General features: G+C 38.3%; 1 protein-coding gene across 1 annotated transcript; it reads right to left on the bottom strand.

The window, feature by feature from the left end:
• Positions 1–2,222: 2,222 nt before the first annotated feature.
• On the bottom strand, positions 2,223–18,897 carry Il1rl1 (interleukin 1 receptor like 1). The gene is made up of 10 exons (XM_069988428.1): positions 18,801–18,897; positions 17,803–18,013; positions 16,480–16,654; positions 16,228–16,390; positions 14,889–14,960; positions 13,400–13,541; positions 13,162–13,307; positions 8,284–8,430; positions 6,398–6,565; positions 2,223–3,412 (listed from the first exon to the last, which is right to left on the bottom strand). Exons 1-10 carry the CDS (start codon positions 18,862–18,864, stop codon positions 3,027–3,029), a joined length of 1,674 nt encoding a protein of 557 aa, XP_069844529.1. The 5' UTR covers positions 18,865–18,897; the 3' UTR covers positions 2,223–3,026.
• Between the last annotated feature and the right edge of the window lie 2,013 nt (positions 18,898–20,910).

Raw genomic sequence — 20,910 nt, 5'->3', positions numbered from 1 at the left:
TCAGGACACTGACATCTGAGGATCCAGAAGCCAGCCAAAGCAAACAAATTAGAGAGACTCTTACCTCCAATTAACCAGAAAAGAGCCAGAAGTAGAGGTGTAGTATGCCAGCCTTAAGCAAAAAGTTAAGTAAGAGTGCAAGGCCCTGAGTTTAAGCCCCAGTATCTGTACAAAAAAAAAAAAACCACCAACAACAATTTTTTTCATTTAAGTAGAAGACAATTTAACAAAAATAATCTTAAAATGATAGACATGGGATTTATTTCATTATTGTATTCCTTTATTCTTCCTATCCTTCTACAATGTTTCTATTACTTTTATAATGAGAAAATAACATTTCTAAAGAGATTAAAAAATATATGAAGAGGATGGGCTGGGAATGTGGCTTAGTGGTAGAGTACCACATAAACAGGAAAAGCTGGAAGTGGTGTTATAGCTCAAGTGGTAGAGTGCTAGCTTTGAGCAAAAGAAGCTCAAGGACAGGGCCCAGGCCCTGAGTTCAAAGCTGCAAGACTGGCAAAAAAAAAAAAAATATATATATATATATATATATATATATATATATATATATATATATATATGAAGAGGAGAGGACTGGGAAGGAAAGTAGCTAAGTGGTAGAGGTGGTAGAATGCTTACCTCACATGCATGAGGCCCTGGGTTCGATTCCTCAGCACCACATAAGCAGAAAAGTCTAAAGTGTCTCTGTGGCACAAGTGGTATAATGCTAGACTTGAGCTGAAGAGCTGATGGACAGTGCCAAGGCCTAGAGTTCAAGCCCGACAACCGATCTCCCCCCACCCCAAGATGGTGCATGCTTGTAATTCTAGCACTCAGGGTGCTGAGGAAGTAGGATCACAAGTTTCAGGAATACCTGTGCTACAGAGAAAGAAAGAAAGAAAGAAAGAAAGAAAGAAAGAAAGAAAGAAAGAAAGAAAGAAAGAAAGAAAGAAAGAAAGAAAGAAAGAAAGAAAGAAAGAAAGAAAGAAAGAAAGAAAGAAAGAAAGAAAGAAGAAAGAAAGAGAGAGAAAGAGAGAGATAAAGAGAAAGAAAGAAAGAAAGAAAGGAAGAAAGAAAGAAAGAAAGAAAGAAAGAAAGAAAGAAAGAAAGAAAGAAAGGAAGAAAGGAAGGAAGGAAGGAAGGAAGGAAGGAAGGAAGGAAGGAAGGAAGGAAGGAAGGAAAGATGAACCAGGCAATCCTAGCTACTTAGGAGGCTGAGGACAACAATATTGCAGTATACCCTGAGTCATACCACTTGTGTGGCCCCTTTTCAACATATAGTTGGACACAGTGGTACACATATGTTTTTCTGGTTTCATATGAGGCTGAGATTGGGAGAATCATAGCTCTAGGCCAATCCAGTGAGGGACGTCCCTAAGAGTATATCTTACATCTCAACAGAAAGAGGCTGTGTATGGACGTAGGGCAGTACATGCTTGTCATTCCATCTATGAAATATGTGGGTTACAGTCCAGATGCTGCCTGGGCAGGAAGAAAGACCCTATCTCAAAAGTAACCAGTATTTTAAAAAAAGGAAATTGAGGGCCTAACTTCAACTACAGTAGCTAAAGAAAGAGGTAAAGAGAAAGAAAAAAGGGGAGAGGAGAGGAGGGGAGAAGAAAGAAAAGGAGAGGAGAGGAGAGATGTGAAAGAAATTTTAAAACTGAAAAGAGTCATTGGCTTTAATGGATATTTGGTAAAAACATTCCAATAAAATTGGGAATACTTAGATAATAAAACTGAGCAACTATCAAATAAAATATAATAAATTCTGCCTTATGGGGAACATGATTTACTATTAGTGTTCTGTTGATGGAAAACAGAATGTTCTTTGATATATCAAACTTTAAAACTTTTAGCTTGATCTCAATGAAGATTATTGCTAATAAATGAGAAGAAAGAAAATAAGACATAGAATTAAATAAAAAGCATACTAAAAAATGCTAGGTGGATAGCTAAGATATGGAACCAACCCAGATGCCCTTCAGTAGAAAATGTGATATAGACAGACAGACAGACAGACAGACAGACAGACAGACTAGATGGATAGATAGATAGATAGATTCGATAGATAGACAGACAGACAGACTAGATGGATAGATAGATAGATAGATAGATAGATAGATAGATAGATAGATAGATAGATAGATAGATAGATAGATAGATAGAGATATACACAATGGAATTCGTTGCCTCCATCAGAAAGAATGACACTGCCCAACTTGTTACAAAATGGGAAGACTTGGAAAAAATTAAGTGAAATAAGCCACAAGAAACATAGGTCCCATGATTTCCCTTATTTGCAACAACTAATATATGTATAGGATAATCTTATCCGATGAGCTGAAAAGCTCTAAAGCTATGTATATATGACCATATAAGATGATGTTAAGTGAAATGAACCCCAAGATAGGGACACAAGAAGTTTTTTCTTTGTCTCTGTTGTTTTTAACATACTATATCATTTTTTAAAAATTTCTTTTGTATGTTTATCTCCCATGGTATAACCTGTTTTCACTGTATTTGACTCTGGTGCCCTTGTATATACATTTTTCTAACTTGGAGATGGGAAGGGAAATAACAAAATGCTGAAACAGGAATACAGGTTGATCCATTATAACAATGAGATGTACAAGACACTGTTAAAAATGAACTTTACAACTTCAGGTGAGGGCAGGAAGAGGTGGGGAGGTGGGGAGGGAAGGGATGGTAGGGGAAAAACAAAGGAGGGGATAACAATGTTCCATAAGAAATGTATTCATCACCTTACACATGTAACTGTAACCCCTCTATACAGTATCTTTACAATAAAAATATTTTTAAAAATGCTAGGTGGAATAAAACAAGCAAAGGGAGGCAGATATAAGGGCAAGTGGAGCTGAACACTTCTGGGCCTTTGATAGCCAGTAAAGTGCAAGTTATTAGATAGAACCTAAGGCCTTCACTGTCTCCTGCTATGGTGCAGCATTCCAGCTTTGAGAAGTCAGTTCTTCAAGTTCTGCTGCGTTCACATGTCCAAGCAAGGACTAATGACCGTGGTCGTTCAAGGCAGTCACACCAAAAGTCTTTCTGTGGACTTTGCTTGGCATTGGCATTTGGTACCTCACATGCTTCCAGAATTTAGAATTCAGGGACTGTTTGTTGGCCATGTAGTCTTCCCTCCACTTTATGGTACCCTGAACTTCCACAAGGCGCTTGAGGGACTCTTGAAGACCCCCAGTCTGCAGAGCATCTGGTTCTCCCAGGGCCTCCATTTCAATAAGAATCACTTTGGAGTCATTCTGGATGAGGGCACTGTGCAAGGCAATCTCCTGCTCATAGGCAAACTCCTTGCTGTGTGAGACATGAGGGGTCATGATGAACATGTGCCGCCTGCTTCTCCGTATGTTGGTTTCCACTGTAGTCGCTACATCTAGTTATATAAGAAATAGTTTGAGATTTCCTATCATTTATTAGGCCTAATGTTTGGATCATAAATGTTCTGGGCATTAAGCCAGGCATCAGTGGCTCACTCCTGTAATCCTAGCTACTCAGGAGGCTGAGCTCGGAGGATCACAGTTCAAAGCCAGCCTGGGCAGGAAAGTCCGTGAGACTCTTATCTCCAATAAACCACTCACAAAACCGTAAGTGGCACTGTGGCTCAAGTGGTATAGCACTTGCCTTGAACTGAAGAGCTGAGAGATAGCGCCCAGGCCCAGAGTTCAAGCCCCACAACCAACCAACCAACCAACAAACAAACAAATAAATATTCTGGGCATTAAAAAAATTCTCATTGTTGGGCTGAGAAGGTGGCTCAGTGGTAGAGCGCTTGCCTTGCATGCATGAGGTCCTGGGTTCGATTCCTCAGCATCACATAAGCAAAAAGAAAAAAGCTGGAAGTGGCACTGTGGCTCAAGTGGTAGAGTGCTAGCCTTGAGCTGAAGAGCTGAGGGACAGTGCCCAGGCCCAGAATTCAGGCCCCACGACCAACCAAAAAAAAAAAAATTCTTATTGTTATACTCTGGTGTGAGATTCTGACACTGTTCAAGTAACTGATTCAGAAAGTAGAAATTAATTTGAAGCTACTCTGGGCTTTTTGCTAGTTAACCGGAAATAGGAATATCACAGACTTTCCTGCCCAGGCAAGCTTCAAACTGAGATCCTCCAATCTTAGCTTTGTGAGTAGTTAGGATTACAGCCATAAGCCACTGACTCCTGGCTTATTGTTCCTACACCATGAGAATATCAGCCCTAGGTAGATCAGTCCTAACTAGAATATCCACTTCAATCCTTCCAGCTAAATGGGTATGAAGATAACTACTCTATGACTTCATGAGAGATTTAGAATTTAGATCCATTAAAATTTTCTCCTTCGGTTATTACTTGGAAGGATATTTGGTTACATGTTTTAAAAGGCCTTAACATTTTAGATCCACATGAGAGAGTATAAATTTCAAAAAACCCCAATAAACTCTCTTGTAGCAGAAGATTTGATCCAGGTGAGAAAAAATTCTAAGGTCAGATCTCCTTTTCTAGTTGGTGTTTACAGAGCTTCAACACCATGGAGATTCAATGGATGGGCTTAGACAGACACATAAAACACCTAGTTCTCAGGCAAGGAGAAAAAGAATATTAACAAGCAAAACCTCAAACCGAACAACTCAAGATCTTACAGAGCTGTGGCTCATGTGGTGTGAAATAAGAAAGTCAATGTGAAATAGTGTCAGCTGAAGAAGGGAGTTAGTCAAACCATCCTAAGAGTGGATTTTTCAGGGAGTATGGAAGATAGCTAACATGAGAATAAACATACCGCACCAGACAATCATGAACTTTCTGTAAGGAAAGAGTTGCTTTTGGTATTGTTCCTGTAGCTTTTATTCTGTCTGGGTAGAAGAAAAGTCAGAGGATATGCACTGAAGGAGCGAAAGTAGGAACGCTTTCTGAATGATTGTGTTTTTGCCTGGTGAAAGAAACCCAAGCCTGAGCCCTACAGAGCAGCACTACAAGGGGCAAGAATAGCTAGAATAAATTTGATGGAATATGAAGAAATAAAATATGAAGAGATTACGCTCAGATATGACCAAGTGTGAAACCACTGATGATTGCAGTCCCCACAGGACCTTAAGCAGACTTGTGACGTGAAAAGCAGATTCATGACCATCTTCCATGACATGCCACCTGCCAGAGTAGCCAGTGGGAAAATCGGGGGAAGTGGGCGGGGCCTTCTGGGAAGGACTGGATTGCATCATCTCAACTGTATATTTTGGGGGTCTTTGGAGATGTTTTTACGCTGTTAGAATTATTCTGGTATTCCAGAAGTGGCCTATTCCACCTGTGCAAATGCCTTCCAATGTGTAGACACTTAAATCTCTCTCTTTAACTATAACTATCAGTTTAAGATGTTAAACATTGACTTCATTAGGCATATGCCCGTGATGCCCTTGGCTCCATTCACCTTTCCAAACCCTTCCCACTGTCTGAGAAATCATAGAAGAGTTGACAAGGGATGAGTATTTGATGCATATATATATATATATATATATATATATATATATATATGGAAGAGAAAATTATTGCTAAAATTGCTGGGATTGTAATAAAGTTGTACGTGAAATTGAATAAGAATATACTGGATGATTGAGGTTTTTTAATCACTAAGCAATATCTCTCTGTATCTCTAATTTTTTTTAATTTTACATCATTTGTCTAAAGTTAACACATTCTACTTGCTTTTCATTAATTTTATCATAATATATTTTTGTTCATCTCTTTTAACCTCTCAGGATCATTATCATTGAACTAGATTTCTTATGCTCATTATAAAAAATTAATAAAAATAGTAAGAAACAGAAGTCACAGCTTTACTTGTCCTGATGAGAATATGAGTTTGCAAATGTTTTACCAAGATAAGGAAAAGTCTCTGAGCTCTCTGAAACACTTAGCTAGTTCCTCTGAATATCCGAATCAAATTCTTCAAATTTTCAGTTCTTTTACAAATCTAGATATTTAATAGGATCCAAGAGGCAATAATGCTTGATACTAAATGTACTCATTACCTTGCTCATGTAACTTTACCCCTCGTACAGGATTTTTATAATTGAAAAATGTATTTAAAATAAAAGAGGATCCAAGAGCAGAGGAAATGTCGTAGGTACAATATTAGCTGACTCCATCCTGCCACTCTTAACTGTGATACCACTGTGCCACATCACTGACTATACTGTGAAGATCTCATCATTAGGACATGATGGAAAGAGAAGAATAAAGAATAAACATCCCTTGGTGTGATTTAGGAGGTCTGGTCTAAACAGCTAAAAAGATTAATAAAATTCCTGTCCAATTCTGGGATAAGGTCACCTAGCTCTGAGCCTTTTCGTGCTTGTGAATTTCTCTCTGTAATGTGTGCTAATAGCCTCACCTTCTCCAGGTAGCAGGTCTCTCCCATAAATGCATAAGTTGTATCCACATTTATTTTCAAGCACATCAGGCAGAATCTGGTAAACAAAGTATTCCACAGAACTGGCCCCCTCTGAACTGCTTCTGTAGTTCCGTGGATAGATAACATAAGCATCATAGAGCTTTCCATCTGAAAGTAAAAACAAAAAGCATGACTTCATTACTGGGCTCCAACAATTCTCAGTTCCTCTGTGTGTGTGTGTGTGTGTGTGTGTGTGTGTGTGTGTGTGTGTGTGTGTGTGTGTGTGTGTGTGTGTGTGTGTGTGTGTGTGTGTGTGTGTGTGTGTGTGTGTGTGTACTGGGGCTGGAACTCAGAGCCTCACATTCTCATTCTCACAAGGGTGGTGTTCTACCACTACTACTTGAGCCACAGTTCCACTTCCACTTTCTTGTATGTTAATAGGAAATGAGAAATTTCGTCTGAACTGGTTTTGAACCTCCATGCTCAGATCACAGCCTCCTGAGTAACTAGAATTATAGGTATAAACCACCAGCATCTGGCTCATTTGATTCCTGATAGGCCTTCCTGACCAAGTTGTGTGGAGGTGAGTGAATGTATATTATTCTCTAATCAGTATAGAATCAGGAGATTATCGCAATCCACTGCTACAGAACATGGTCAGGAAATAAGAATCTCATTCTCCAAATTCTCTTTCTCATTACTGTCTCAACCTGAATTACACAAAAGAGACAAAAGCTTGTCCAGTGCAGTTCAAGCCATATGGTCAAACATGATTATTGATTTATTATTAAGCATGCATAGTCATGGATAGTGGTTTCCTTCTTATCCCCATACCATAATCCTTACTTATCTACAGGGAATATATTCCAAGACCATCAGTGGATACCTGAAAGCCTGGAGAGTGATGAAATAAGTATACTTTGCTTTTTCTTATATGTAAGTATCTAAGTTTAGTGTTTTGTTCACACACATTATTGATTAACAATAATAACTAATGATAGAGTAGAACAATTATAATATACTGTAGCACAGTTGCTGGTGTCACTTCTATAATTTAGGACAATTTGGAAATAAGGTAAGTGTAACTTAAAGATAGGCACTGTGATATTACACCAGTCTATCTAATAACTAAGCCAGCTCTTGATTAATGGGCAGATAGCATATAGAGTGTCAACACACTGCATAAAAGATTCATGTTCTGGAGGGGGCAGAGAAAGACAGTATGCATTTTCATCACACTATTCACAGTGGAGTGCAATTTAAACTTTATGTTTTTCTGATTTATGGGATTTTTCATGTAATATTTTCAGACTTCAGATTGCATCTGCCTTCTATAGAAGGAGATGGAAAACTACAAGGAGACAGTCTCAGTTTCCCACAAATCAAACAGATGCGAATTGAGTGGACTGTAGAAGAAAAATCTAACGTTTGTTTCCTTCCAAATAAAGACTAGGACTTTTTGGCAGACAGGATATCTTCTTTCATGTGCATACCTTATGTGCACCTGTACCCTTACAGATCAAGTTTGCAAGAAAAGAGGAACAATTTTGTTGATGTCTTTTATCCCATAAACGTTTACCAATACACATTTTCCAAAATATTTCACCTTTCCCTAATTTAGGATAGATTTTGTTATTGGTGATTTAGTAGGAGCTAGAATCCTATTGGAAAGGATGTTTGAACAGTTGAGATGAATCTCAGAACCAAAAGAAGAAATAAAGCAAGGTAGAAAATGGACCCTTATTAGACTAAAAAAATTACTGATAATGTCAGCATGGAAAATGGAAACTGTATTAGGCAGCATAACTATTATGATTAATAACCAATCACCAATAGCCATTATGATGCTTTTGCTTTTGAGGAAAATCTTGAAACTTGCTACTTACCATTATTAGTTTTATAAGGGCTAACTATGTCTCTCCAGAGCAGAACAACATCAATCCAGAACACTTTCAGGACTATCACCAAGACATTAATAAGCATTAACAATATACTACATCCTGCAACTATGTAGTACATGCTCTGATGATTAACTATCAAAAGACAGGGAAAAGACAAAAAACAATCATTATTGTAACCATAACAAGGCAAAAGAAATGCATACATGTTTGTCTCCCTGGGGAATACAAGAGTTTCACACCCAAGATGCTCATCTGAAATTTTCATGGCCACTTTAAAAAAAGTCAGTCAACTGAGCCAGGTGCCCGTGACTCATACCTATAACCCTAGCTACTCAGAAAGCTGAAGATTGCAATGCAAAGCCAGCCTGAGCAGAAACGTTCATGAAACTCTTATCACAATTAACCACCACTAGTTGGAAGTGGAGCTGTGGCTCAAGTGGTAGAGTGGTAGCTTTAAGAAAAAAAAAAGCTCAAGGAGAGTGCCCAGGCCCAGAGTTCAAACCCCAGGATTGAAACCAAGAAATTGAAAATAAAAAGTCAGTAAACTGATATTTATTGAGCTCCCAACACTGTGCAAGGCACCAAGTTGGGCATTACAAAAGACACTCAAAGGCAAAGCAAATGCAAACTTAGCCAAGGTGGGGTAGAGAAGCAAGATTTCAGCTAGTGTAGGCATTTCTAAAGAGCACTTTCTCCATGATGGATGGGAAAGGAAAGAAAAGGAAAGAGGTCCCTAAAGAACATGCAGAATTCGGGGGGATGGAGAGAAGAAAATAACACCACACTTCCCAGAAAGGATGCCATGAGTAGAAGTGAATGTGTTTTCTGAGGAACTGGATTAACTCATTTGAGGAATTAGTAAAAAAAAAAAAATGTGATGACAAAGGGGATGAGGACTAGGTTTGATCAGACTTGAAATGATTGGTAAAGAATTTTACCTATGCCGAATGTCACAGAAACTGAAGAACTTCGAATGGGGCATTAAGAATGTGTCTTTCATGTAAGATTCATTTGATGGTAACAGAAGATTGCTCTGGAAACAGATCACAGGTTTCTGAGTAGAAAGAGGTGTTTTGGGAGCACATTATGAGGAGAATATGAACTTACAAAACAAGGAGGAAGGAATGGACAAGCCTAGTGTGTGTGGGGAGTCGTAAGGAAAATGAATCTGTAGATTCAGGTTAGTTTCTGCATCAGAGGCTGATGGTATGGCAGCAAAGAAGCAAAAAAGCGTAGAAGTCTCTGAGCACATTAGATGAAGAAGTCAAATTGCTAAAATCTAGGTCCTACCTAGATTTCCTGATGGTGAACAAAACAAATAAAATACCGATAGACTAGAATATACAAAATCACTCCTCCATATACCAGGTAAGATGAACACAATCCTAGAACATAGGTAAGTAGAGAACATTCATTAGTGATAACCAATGCACAGGCCAGAGATGATGACATAATGTCATGCTGGGTGACAAATTCCAGCAGTGTGTGGCTTTCCTTTTCTGCAGGATCCTTTGCCCACCACCAGCTACAGTGTGTTTATGGGTCCACAGCCACTGAACTTCATCCTGGTATTCTTCGCTTCACAAAATGCATATGTACCATGACTTTCATCCTCACGGACTTATAACAGATATGGACAAGTTGAGCATCAGAATCTTGGTTATTGTTCCACATTTACATCCATTTCTGACCTATTAGCTAGATTATCTTAAAAATGGTGCTGTTAAACCAAGCACTCATGTGTAATCCTAAAACTATTCAGGAGGAGACTGAGATTTGAAGCTCATGGCTCAAAACCAGCAGGAAAAGAAGGCCAATGGAACTTTTTATCTCCAATTAACCAGAAAAGATCTAAAAGTGGAGCTGTGGCTTAAGTGGTAGAGCACCAGCCTTGAGTGAAAAAGCTAAGGCCCTGAGCTCAAAGCCCTAGTGGGAAGGAAGAAAGGAAGAAAGAAAGAAAGAAAGAAAGAAAGAAAGAAAGAAAGAAAGAAAGAAAGAAAGAAAGAAAGAAAGAAAGAAAGAAAGAAAGAAAGAAAGAAAGAAAGAAAGAAAGAAAGAGAAAGAAATTGTGCTGCTTAAAGATGAATGTGAGGAGAACTCAAATAAGAGTTGATCCTGCCAGGTGCTGGTGCATTAAAAGCAAATGCCTTGTCATCCTAGCTACTCAGGAAGCTAAGAGCTGAGAATTGTGGTTCAAAATAAGCCAAGCCAAGAAAGTCCACGAGTCTCTTATCTCCAAATAATCACCAGAAAATCAGTAGTGGCATTGTGGCTCAAAGTGATAGAGAGCTAGTCTTGAGCAAAAGAGCTGAGATAGTGCCCAGATCCTGAGTTCAAACTCCATGACAGACAAGAAAAACAGGGTGGGGGGTGGGGAAGGGGGAGGGAGAGGAGATGGGAAGGGATGGGAAGGGGAAACAAAGGAGCAGGCAACAATGCTTGATAAGACATGTACTCATTACCTCTCCCATGTAATTGTAACCCCTCCATACAGTATTTTCACAATAAAAAAAAAGAATTAATTCTATGATTCTTTTTAATCTTAATCTTGTTTCCAGGTTTAGAGTTCTCAGCTTTGATATCACTGGTCTGTATTTACAATCTCCTGTTTTGACATAATTCAGCAGCTCTCTGAGGACCTGACATTATGAAGTCAAGAATAATCAGGGCAAAAGTGATCCAAAGGTGAGAGAAAGAGCTGAATGAAATGACTGAACTTTCTAGTTGACATTTTCCAGGGAAATTATCGAAAGTCCAGCCAAATGCATACAGAAAATGTACTTCTCAAAGGGACTGTTGAAACTCTGCAGGTGGCTGAATGATTTCAGCCAGAGGAAAGACATTTATTCAAGACAGTTGAAGTTCAATGTCCACCTACATGTGAATGATTCAATGAATGTGTAAGTGATTTTAGGCATTTGAATTCTAGCTTTATGACTGCAGTATTTGACAGGATGTACCACTGCTTGTCTTTGTTTTATCATCTATGAAATTACAAGACAGTAACATTCTCCATATTGTGAGTCTTGAGAAAATTAATGAGAGACTTCACTGTATAATAATTAGGCTGAACTTGGACATAGAAATAAATGCATGTCTGCATTATTATTACTATCATAAGCAAAAATGTTTATTTGAGAATGTTTAATGATTAGAGACAAACGTATCAAAGTTCATTATTTAAATTCAACAAATGCAGCAATTTTAGAAATAAAGAAATTCATTGTGACAAATTGAGAAGTAACAGACAAATTTTGTTTAACATATACAATTGTGAAAACAGAGTACAATAATATTCACATGAACAAAAGTAGGTGAAATACAAATAGACTAGAAAGTACAAAATCACTCCTCGTGAACATAATTCAAGGACACAGATAAGTATAGAACATTCATCAATGATAACCAACATCCAGGGAAAGGATGAAGACACACAGGTCATGTGAGTGTGGATTCCATCCAGTGTGTGACTTCCATTTTCTCTAAAATCAATATGCCCACTATTACCCACAATGTATTCCTGTAGTCTACACCCATCCTAGAGCAACAACATCATCACCAGAAAAGAAAAGTCTAATGCCCTACAGGATATAACAGTACTAGCATTAAAATGAGTCATACCTCTGTACAGGTCAGAGAGTTAAGGTCAAATATAAACAAGAAAAATTCCAAGCACCATCTCCAGTAGAAAGACTATCTAGGATCTTCTGAAACTGGTGATCTATTTCCTCTGCTCTCATCTTTCTCTTCTACAGTGTCTTAGGGTGTTTATCTGTACTTGACACAGGAGTATAAGCTCAGAGTCCTTCTGGCTAGTTGATAAAAACTAAATACTTTTGAGGCTGGGAAGGTGGCTCAGTGGTAGAGTGCTTGCCTTGCATGCATGAGGCTCTGGGTTTGATTCCTCAGCACCACATAAGCAAAAAGAAAAAAGCCAGAAGTGGCGCTGTGGCTCAAGTGGTAGAGCACTAGCCTTGAGCTGAAGAGCTGAGGGACAGCGCCCAGGCCCCGAATTCAGGCCCCACGACCGTACCCCAAAAAAACAAAACAACACACACACACAAAAAAAAACTAAATACTTTCTACATATGTAATTACACTACCACAAAGGAGTAGTAAGTGCAAATGACTATATTTTTTCTCTTCTCTCTTTTATTTTACGGAATGCATCATGTAACAAACATATGATCACCTGGAAATACAAAGACCAGGCAAGGAGACTGACAAGTGCCTGGGAAGGAAATGCTGCTGAAGCCCTTTCCTGTGTCAATATCACAAACGTACCTATCAGGAGGTGGGACAAAGGGTCAAGTTGCCCTTCTGGTAAGCAGCTCATCTCTAACATTGGTTAGCATTGCTGGGATCTAGTAGCAAGAAAAAGCAAAAGAACTTCTGGATGGGTTTATTAATATTTTGAAACCTATGTAGACCGCAAATTCCCTTGATACCTGCAACTAGAAGGATTGACAGAGGAAGCAGATGAAGGATGAAGAGGAGATGGCAAAAGAAGAGGAGAAGGAGCTGGCAAGAGAAGAGGAGGAGAAGCAGGGAGAGGAGAAAGAGGTGACAAGAGAGAAGGAGGAAGAAGGGGAGGAAGAGGAGGAAGAGATGGAAGGAAGGAGGAGGAAACAGAGGGAAAGAAGAAAAAAGAGGGAGAGAGTCAAGAAGCTTCCTAACAAAGAATAATATTCTGAAAAGACCAGATTTCAAACACCATCTTGAAGAGGAAAAGTACATTTTATGACACAGGCCATTTTCTTCCTGATGACGAATCTTTCCAGAACCAAACCACAACCCATTTTCTTCTAAGAAACAAAGGTCAGCTTCCAGGTGACACAACAAAGTCTCAGACACACTCCTTACTTGGCTTTTTCCTTTGCAATTTTATGGTGTGCCTTTTCATGCCATGCAGATTCCAGGCCACACAGTCATACTCCCGGGACAAATCCTCTTCCCTCACTTTAGTTATCTTCAAAAACTTGTTTAGACAAGTTAGGTCATTGCTAGAACTGAGAAAGTAAGCGTGTTACTTTGACTGTTTTCTTGGCATGTGCAAAGTGACGGAAGGGACAGAAATGGTTTAACTTCCACATAAAATTACCTTTCATTTTGCCCTTCCTCCTCTTGAATTCTTGCTTCACCCAAGCTCTGAACTTTGCGTCGGTTGATCTGCCACAGGACAAGAGCCACAGTCTGCTTGCCTTTCCCGAAGCAAGCAGTGCAGGTCACATTTATTGGCTTTCCTAAATGAAGAGTTAAAGAAATTCATCAACAAGTGGCAGTTAATCGCCACTGAGTGTGAGAAAAGTTCAGGGAATGCCTTCGGAGTTGTGCAATTCTTTCTGTTTTCCTTTCTTACCTGTAGCACTCCATCTATCTGGTGCATGCTTTTTGTCTACTCTATGTCTCCTCCTCCCCAATTTCATTTCTGTTAAGTTAGAATCACAGCTTTCCCCACCCACCCACCTACCCCTCATTTCAGGGAAAATCTTCACTGGTCCCTTCAATGACTTTCTCCTCCCACTGAATTGTCTTTCTCTTTCCATCAGCTACCATTTAGTGATCACCTCAAACTTCTAAGTATTCAAAAAGAGTACTCTCCAGCACTCCATCCCAACTCCTTGAACTTGAGACTTCTTCCTTGTAGAATTAAAAGCATCAGAAGAGTTGCTTGTTGACCACATATTTGCATTCATTGGGTTATCCCTTACCCAATCCTAGGTTCTGATGAGGAGCTTTGATAAGAATTGGGCATCATATTACAGTTTGAGGAACCTCTGGGAGGTGACAATGGTATAAAGAGAGGATTGGGGCACAAAGAAAGGCTAATGATGTATCATTGGAGAGAGGAAAAAGTTGCAGGGATCATGGCTGTCACTCTACACATCAAAATAGTGTTCTGGACTTGAGATGACTAAGGAGTCTTGGATGTGATGCTCTGGCAGAGAAGGGTGGATAGAGAGAAATCACATGGCAGTAGTGCTATTTGAGTGCAGTCTTGAAAGAGGAGGAGGAAAAACAACATGGGCAGAAGTAGGGCAGGGTATGAAAAACACTGCCATCAGAGTGATACCATGTGACATGAGGTTGGTATGGAAGCATGAATGGCTACAGATGGACCAGGACAGAGGCACAAGAAGAGCATGAGGAAGCTTGTTTCACAGAAGAAGCCCTTCTCACTACATCCTGCTTCCAATGGCAACCCGGAAAGACAGAAATAGAAAGAGCCAGAAAGTCTGTCATTTTGTTCATTTTAGCCCCCTCTCTCTTATCCATGACTTTGGATATCCATGACTCGGGCATGCCCTTGAACATCTCTGAGCTTAAGTTTCCTCCAAAGCAAAGTGGACACATCTACCCAGAGGATGGACATAACAATAAAGTGAGCTGTATACACAGGGCACCTTGAATTCCGAAGTGCAATGCAAATGTAAGGACTGTATGTGGTTCTGATGAGTTCCTAATGTTAGCAAGTACTTGAACCAGGTGTTCCCACTCTGCCATTTGCCATAGGCCTCCAGGTCCCCCATCCTAGGGGAATCTAGACCAGGGGTCAGGAGGAAGAACCAAGTAAAAAAGCATTTCCTTACCAATTCCCACTTCCTTGGTTTCATTGTGCCGAGGAGCCTTGATTACTGGAAACTTAGAAGATCCTTGATTAACTTTAAATTAAAAACAATAAAGGAGAATATAAGCATTAAGAGAGTATGATGTGATCAACCAAATCATATTTTCATATACTAACAATAATTCTCAAAATTTTGACAATAATATTTAGTAATATGCACAAATAAAAAATTAATGTAATACATTTGCTGGTAATACCATGATGCTCTCTGACTTTTTAATCCTTTTCTATATCATTAACACAAATGTCGCATTAACCCATTAAATTAATTGATGTAATTTTTATTGGGGTAGTGTGATTAAGAACTATTACAGGGGTTGATGCTTAATAGTGAGAGGGATGAAGAGAAATATGTTTTGGTAATGCTTATTTTATAACTGGAACAATTGAATACTTTAGGACAAAAACTTGTCTCCAGTATTGCTTTGACCCTAAGAAAATCTCCACTTAGAAAGTTTCTACTTGATCTGCACTTATGCATCAATCTGTGCTAAGGAGACTGTGTGAAAAATTGTTTCTGATAAGGTATGAAGGTGAAGTCTTCCCCCAAATGGGCTTTTGTAAGACATAAAATACATTTGGAAAGAATTTGAAATAAGTATTTGACATCATTAAGGATATCAAAATCATTTCAGGACTGAAAACGAATCCACTATATCTGCATCCAACAGTTTCCCTTATCACACTAAACCTTCTGTATCTGTGGACCCCAAAGTTACAGATCCAATCAAATGTAGACCAAAAATGTTAAGAAAAGATTGCTTATGTGATAAATATGCATCGACTTTTTTTCTTGGCATTGTTTCCCAAACAATTTAGTATAACAACTACCTATAGAGAATTTACATTGTTTTAGGTATGATAAGTCATCTGGGAATGAGTACAGGTGTAGGTAGAAATGAGGATAGGTGTGGATATACAAACACTGCATCATTTGTATAAATGACTAGCTTCCTGGATGTTCATTACTAAGTGATCCTAAAACCAAATCCCTCACCTCTGGTTAGACTGTTATGTTTTTTTTTTAAGTAAATGACATTAGGATTCAGGTTCTTTTATCACTGGATACTTATGTTACAAAAGAAATGAGTATGACTTTTCAATAAGTAATATGATCTCTTCCTGGATGTTTTTAGGTCTTGATGTATCAGGGAATTCCTGTAATACTACAGAATATGGAGAAGGAATCAGGAGGGAGTTGATGGAGGGGAATAGAGTGAAGGAAACTTGGCCATAAAAACTCAATAATTTCTTCTTCCTCTTTGCTTAAATCCACTCTTGTGTAAAGGTCAGGGGCTTACCTTTAACTGTGAATAATCTGGTTGCTGTCACACTATAATTGACTCCATTCTCAGAGTGTACAAATTTACATGTATAATCACCTTCATCCTCACGTTGTGCATTGTCAATGACCAAAGATGACATGTGTGTCTTGTACCTTGATCCTTGGAGAGCTTTACAATTCTGAAATAAAAAATTACATTCCCACATCAGTCATTTTTCACTTTTCAATTTTACAAATGTTATCTATTTCTTTCCAAATTTCCACTTACCTTAAACCACTCAATAGGCACTGTCCAATTGTACATGTCAATTGTAGGACAGTGTATTCTGGCATATTTTTCTGAGCCAGAAACCGTTGTGTACATCAAGTGATCCGGAATGTTGCAGTCTGGTTGCTTTTTATATATGGTGACATTCACATAGCCAGTCTTATTGAAGGTAGGACTATTAAAATAAGGCAGGTAATTAAAGAGTTACTTATATTGCTTTTTTTCTTTTCAAGAAAACTTATGGTGTTTTTTTTCTTTTTTTTCTTTTTTTTATTGTGAAAACACTGTACAGAGGGGTTACAATTACATGGGCAAGATAATGAGTACATTTCTTATCAAGCATTGTAGCCTCTTCAAAAATCTCAGGATACAAATACATTTTTGTTACCCTTGAGATAAAACATAACCCTTATTCTTCATTCACTATGTCTGTTCTAAAGCTTGCTTCTAATTCTAAAAGATTACCAGTGTTTATTAAATGCTTACTAGTACTTTTCATGGAGATAAGAATTTGTCATGGGTCCCTTCATTTTCTTCTCATAGCATTCTTAAAAAAATACTGTTATCTTTAGTTGTAAGAAGGGATTTCAATTCAAGATGTCAGGTCATGAATATAATGTATCTTGATCAGTGTCACCCCTTTCTTCATTCTTTCCCATCTTCTCTAATCCCAGCCATCCCCTCAATTTTCCTAGTTCTTTTTCCACATGTGCACATTAAATACTATGGTTGTAGTCACCCACCCTTTCTCTTCATTCATCTACTCCCTTCTCCATGATCTCACTCCCAACCCCACCTCTGGACCCTTAACTTCCAGAGTCCTGGTAACTATTTTGTTAGACTATAAGCTAGTTGCTCAAATGAATTACACTATTGGAATTTTCCCTTGCATATACCACACTTTCATTGTGATGTTTGTGTATACATGCCTATAACCTCTTACAGCAATGTTTTGAGATGGATTGTGTTATGGTATGTATTAGACAGATGAAGAAACTGAAAGGTACAGAAATAACTTGCTAGAACTAGTGACAATCAGACCATGAATTTTAAACTGCCTGGCCTCAGAACCTCTGCACTAAATGATACCCAGTTTCCCTTTCTATGTAGTTTATCTGATGCTTTATGAGTATTAAATAAAGGCAGGAAATCAAATTAGGTCAGAATGTCTATACAGGCTAAGTGTTTTGTGCACAGAAGCTGCTGTAGCCTACCACTAAGGTTTTGGATCTAACCCAATTTTCCCCACCATAGAACTCAATGGTCAGATGCCTATGTTATTGATTTTGAAGATAGTTTGTTTGAAGAGTATGGTAAAAATACCTTCGGATAGTGCAAGAATAAATGCCAGAATCATCCACTTTGGCAGGCAGAAACTTAAGACGATCTTCTGAAGCAAAGACACGATTTCTTTTCTGTGTGGGAATACTTTCATTTGTTTTTAAGTAATACCAGTCTACAGGGTCAGGGAAATCTCTATCTTTTGGACACTTCACAATTAAAGCCTCATTTTCCAGACCCCAGAATAGCTTACCTGCAAGTACAAAATACAAATACAATCCTGAAATTATCATATGGAAAGATCATGAGTCGTATGCTTTTTGATATTTTCATCTAGGAATATTTTTTTGGGGGGGGGGTCCAGTTGTGGGACCTGAACTCTGGGCCTGGGCGCTGTCCCTTAGCTCTTCAGCTCAAGGCTAGCGCTCTACCACTTGAGCCACAGCGCCACTTCTGGCTTTTTTCTTTTTGCTTATGTGGTGCTGAGGAATTGAACCCAGGGCCTCAGGCATGCAAGGCAAGCGCTCTACCACTGAGCCACCTTCCCAGCCCCCTAGGAATAAAATTTTAAATGAGTAATATATCATGATACTTTGAGAAAGGATAAACAATTAACATATTTTATGAGTTGTTCCACAGAGTACACAGATTACTAAATTAATTTAACTCTAAATCCCTATTCTACTCCAAGGGGAAAGTAGCTAAGTCTAGCTGAACAACTTGTTGTCACTCAATAAACACCTCTATTATTTCCTACGTACAGACCACAGAATGTATTTGATATGTTTGAATATGTAAATATAAAGTTGTAATGCATTATAAATTTAAAGTTATCATATGCATTTTTTGTGGAGAGTTCCTTCCAATAGATTTGTTATGAAGGACAAAACAATAAACTTTCAGTTAAAAAAAATCCAGATGGCAATCCAGAGAGTTTCAATTTGGGAACTTGGCAGTTTCTAACTGGAAGCTAAGAGTTGAAAACAAAGCAAATGTTCTAGGAATTACTTCATGAATTTAAATTGAAAAGTAATACTTACTATTCTTATCCGCTGTGGTGAAACATACGAGAATCGCTAGAATTGTCAAGATCCCAAGTCCCATACTTTATGGATCAAGAACAAGCGTTGGCAAGTGGTTGCTGAGATGTCAAACGAACCGTTGACGCTGATAGGGAAGATCTCCTCTCTGAGGCTGACGTTGCTGCCTAAGACGTAAAACTGGAAATGGTGTTAGTGTCTCTCCTGAAAAATAAATCAAACAAAATCACAAGCAAAATATTTATTTGGCCGTGATTTTTTACTTACTCAAGATCACCCAGGAGAATCAATCAACACTTAATTATTATGTACATATATACACAGCAGCAGATTTGAGACATGTACTACTGCCTTATTCCTACTTGAGACTGGAGATGGGATACAGTCCTCACAACAAAACACTGTTTCACAATTATGTGTTACCAGTCTTGTATTCTCAAAGAAGCTAACTTAAGATGAAAAATCTGGGTAGGAATTGATGGCTCATGTCTATAACCCTACCTACTCAGAAGATTTGAAATCTGAGGACCACTGATCAAAGCTAGCCTAAGAAGGAAAAACTTCAAGACATTTTTTTCCAATTAACCACTGCAAAGCCACTGTGGCTCAAGTGGTAAAGTGCTAGCCTTAAACAAAATAGCTAATATACAGTGCGCAGGCCCTGGGTTCAAGCCCAAGTACTAATAGTACGAGAGAGAGAGAGAAAGAGAGAGATGCACTTTCATTTCTGAAATTTTAAAACCTAAAATTTCAGACTCCAGAAAAGGCAACAACCACAGGCTGAAGACAGCATGCACACGTATGTTAGCTTACACTTCAACATGCATGAAAATAAATCATTACCAAACTACAAAGGAAAAAAAATCACCAAACCATGAAGCAAAGAAAAAATGAGAATCAAAGCATTAGCCAAATATTTCTCTGAGACTTTTCCTCACATCAAAACTGTCCCTGCCAGAGCTTCATCCCTAGAGTCACCAAAGGTTAAGAATTCATGAATGTCTGTAAATAATTACATCTTTTTTTTCCTTTTCAATAAAAGACTCTTTTACTAAACCTTTGTTCCAAAACCAATAGAAGAGGGATCAAACCAACATAGAAATACAAATACATAACTATCTTCAAGAAAGCATGTATCTTAAATATGAGTCACTGATACTTCTCTTATTCCAACCCTAAGATAATTACTGATTGCTTACCCACAAGGAAAGACAGAGAAAATAAGGCTGGAATCAATGACTGAACCAAAAATAGTTCTTGCCTTTGTTGCCGGTCCTTGGAACTGGAACTGGAAAATACACTCCCTCTTCTGTTTTAAATCTCCAATGTCATCTTCCAATTCGCCACCCTACCCACGTGGGATCCATGACTTATTAAAAAAATACTCATGTATCATGTAGTAGAAATTCTTGAGCTTGCTACATAAATATTTAAATGTAAGACATTGTCTAACCCCTTTCAGAGGAACAACTTAAATCATTTCCCTCTGTTTTTGTCTTTTCTACTCAAACTGAATAATAAACAATACTTGATGTCTCGCTCCTTGATATTTGAACACTGCTGGCTCCAAATGATCTTGATATCATGGGACCTTTCGGTTATCCTGCCAGATGATCTCCAACTTCTCTTTTCGCTGACAGAACTCAAGAAGGCCTCTTTGGTGTGGCTAATTTCAACAAAGATGCAGGAAGTGAAGGAGAAGTTATCAGGACACCAAGAGTTCTTGGAAATGTTCTGTCTGTAGTGCAGAATGTGATGCCTACTCATACCAAACCAAGAGCCAGTTCCTGATCTTAATCCCACTAAGATTATCAGCCTTTTTTTCCTTTTTCTGGCTTGAAGTTTTCTGTGTAATTTATTTGCATTTTTAATGTTATTGTTAAGATGATGTACAGAGGGATTACAGTTACATAAGCCAGATAAAGAGTGTATTTCTTTTTGAACAATGTTACCCTTTCCCTCCCTCTCTTCCAGTTTTTTCCCTCCTATCCCCACCCACAAATTGTATAGTACATTTCCAACATACTATCTAGTGGTTAACACTCCACTTCTGGATTTTTGATGATTAATTGGAGACAAGTCTCATGGACTTCCCTGAATGGGTCAGCTT

This window comes from Dipodomys merriami, unplaced genomic scaffold (assembly GCF_024711535.1).
Source record: "Dipodomys merriami isolate MVZ:Mamm:240054 unplaced genomic scaffold, mDipMer1.0.p SCAF_36, whole genome shotgun sequence".
Classification (NCBI taxonomy): domain Eukaryota; kingdom Metazoa; phylum Chordata; class Mammalia; order Rodentia; family Heteromyidae; genus Dipodomys; species Dipodomys merriami.
Note: the sequence above shows the minus strand (reverse complement) of the source record. Positions and strands in the feature narration are given on the sequence as shown.

Coding starts and splice junctions, on each gene's coding strand:
- Il1rl1 (XM_069988428.1), bottom strand. CDS start 18,864: ATGGGACTTGGGATCTTGACAATTCTAGCGATTCTCGTATGTTTCACC. Junction 16,655..17,802: donor TATTCTTGCACTATCCGAAG/GTATTTTTACCA, acceptor TTATTTTAATAG/TCCTACCTTCAATAAGACTG. Junction 3,413..6,397: donor AGACCTGCTACCTGGAGAAG/GTGAGGCTATTA, acceptor TTATATAACTAG/ATGTAGCGACTACAGTGGAA.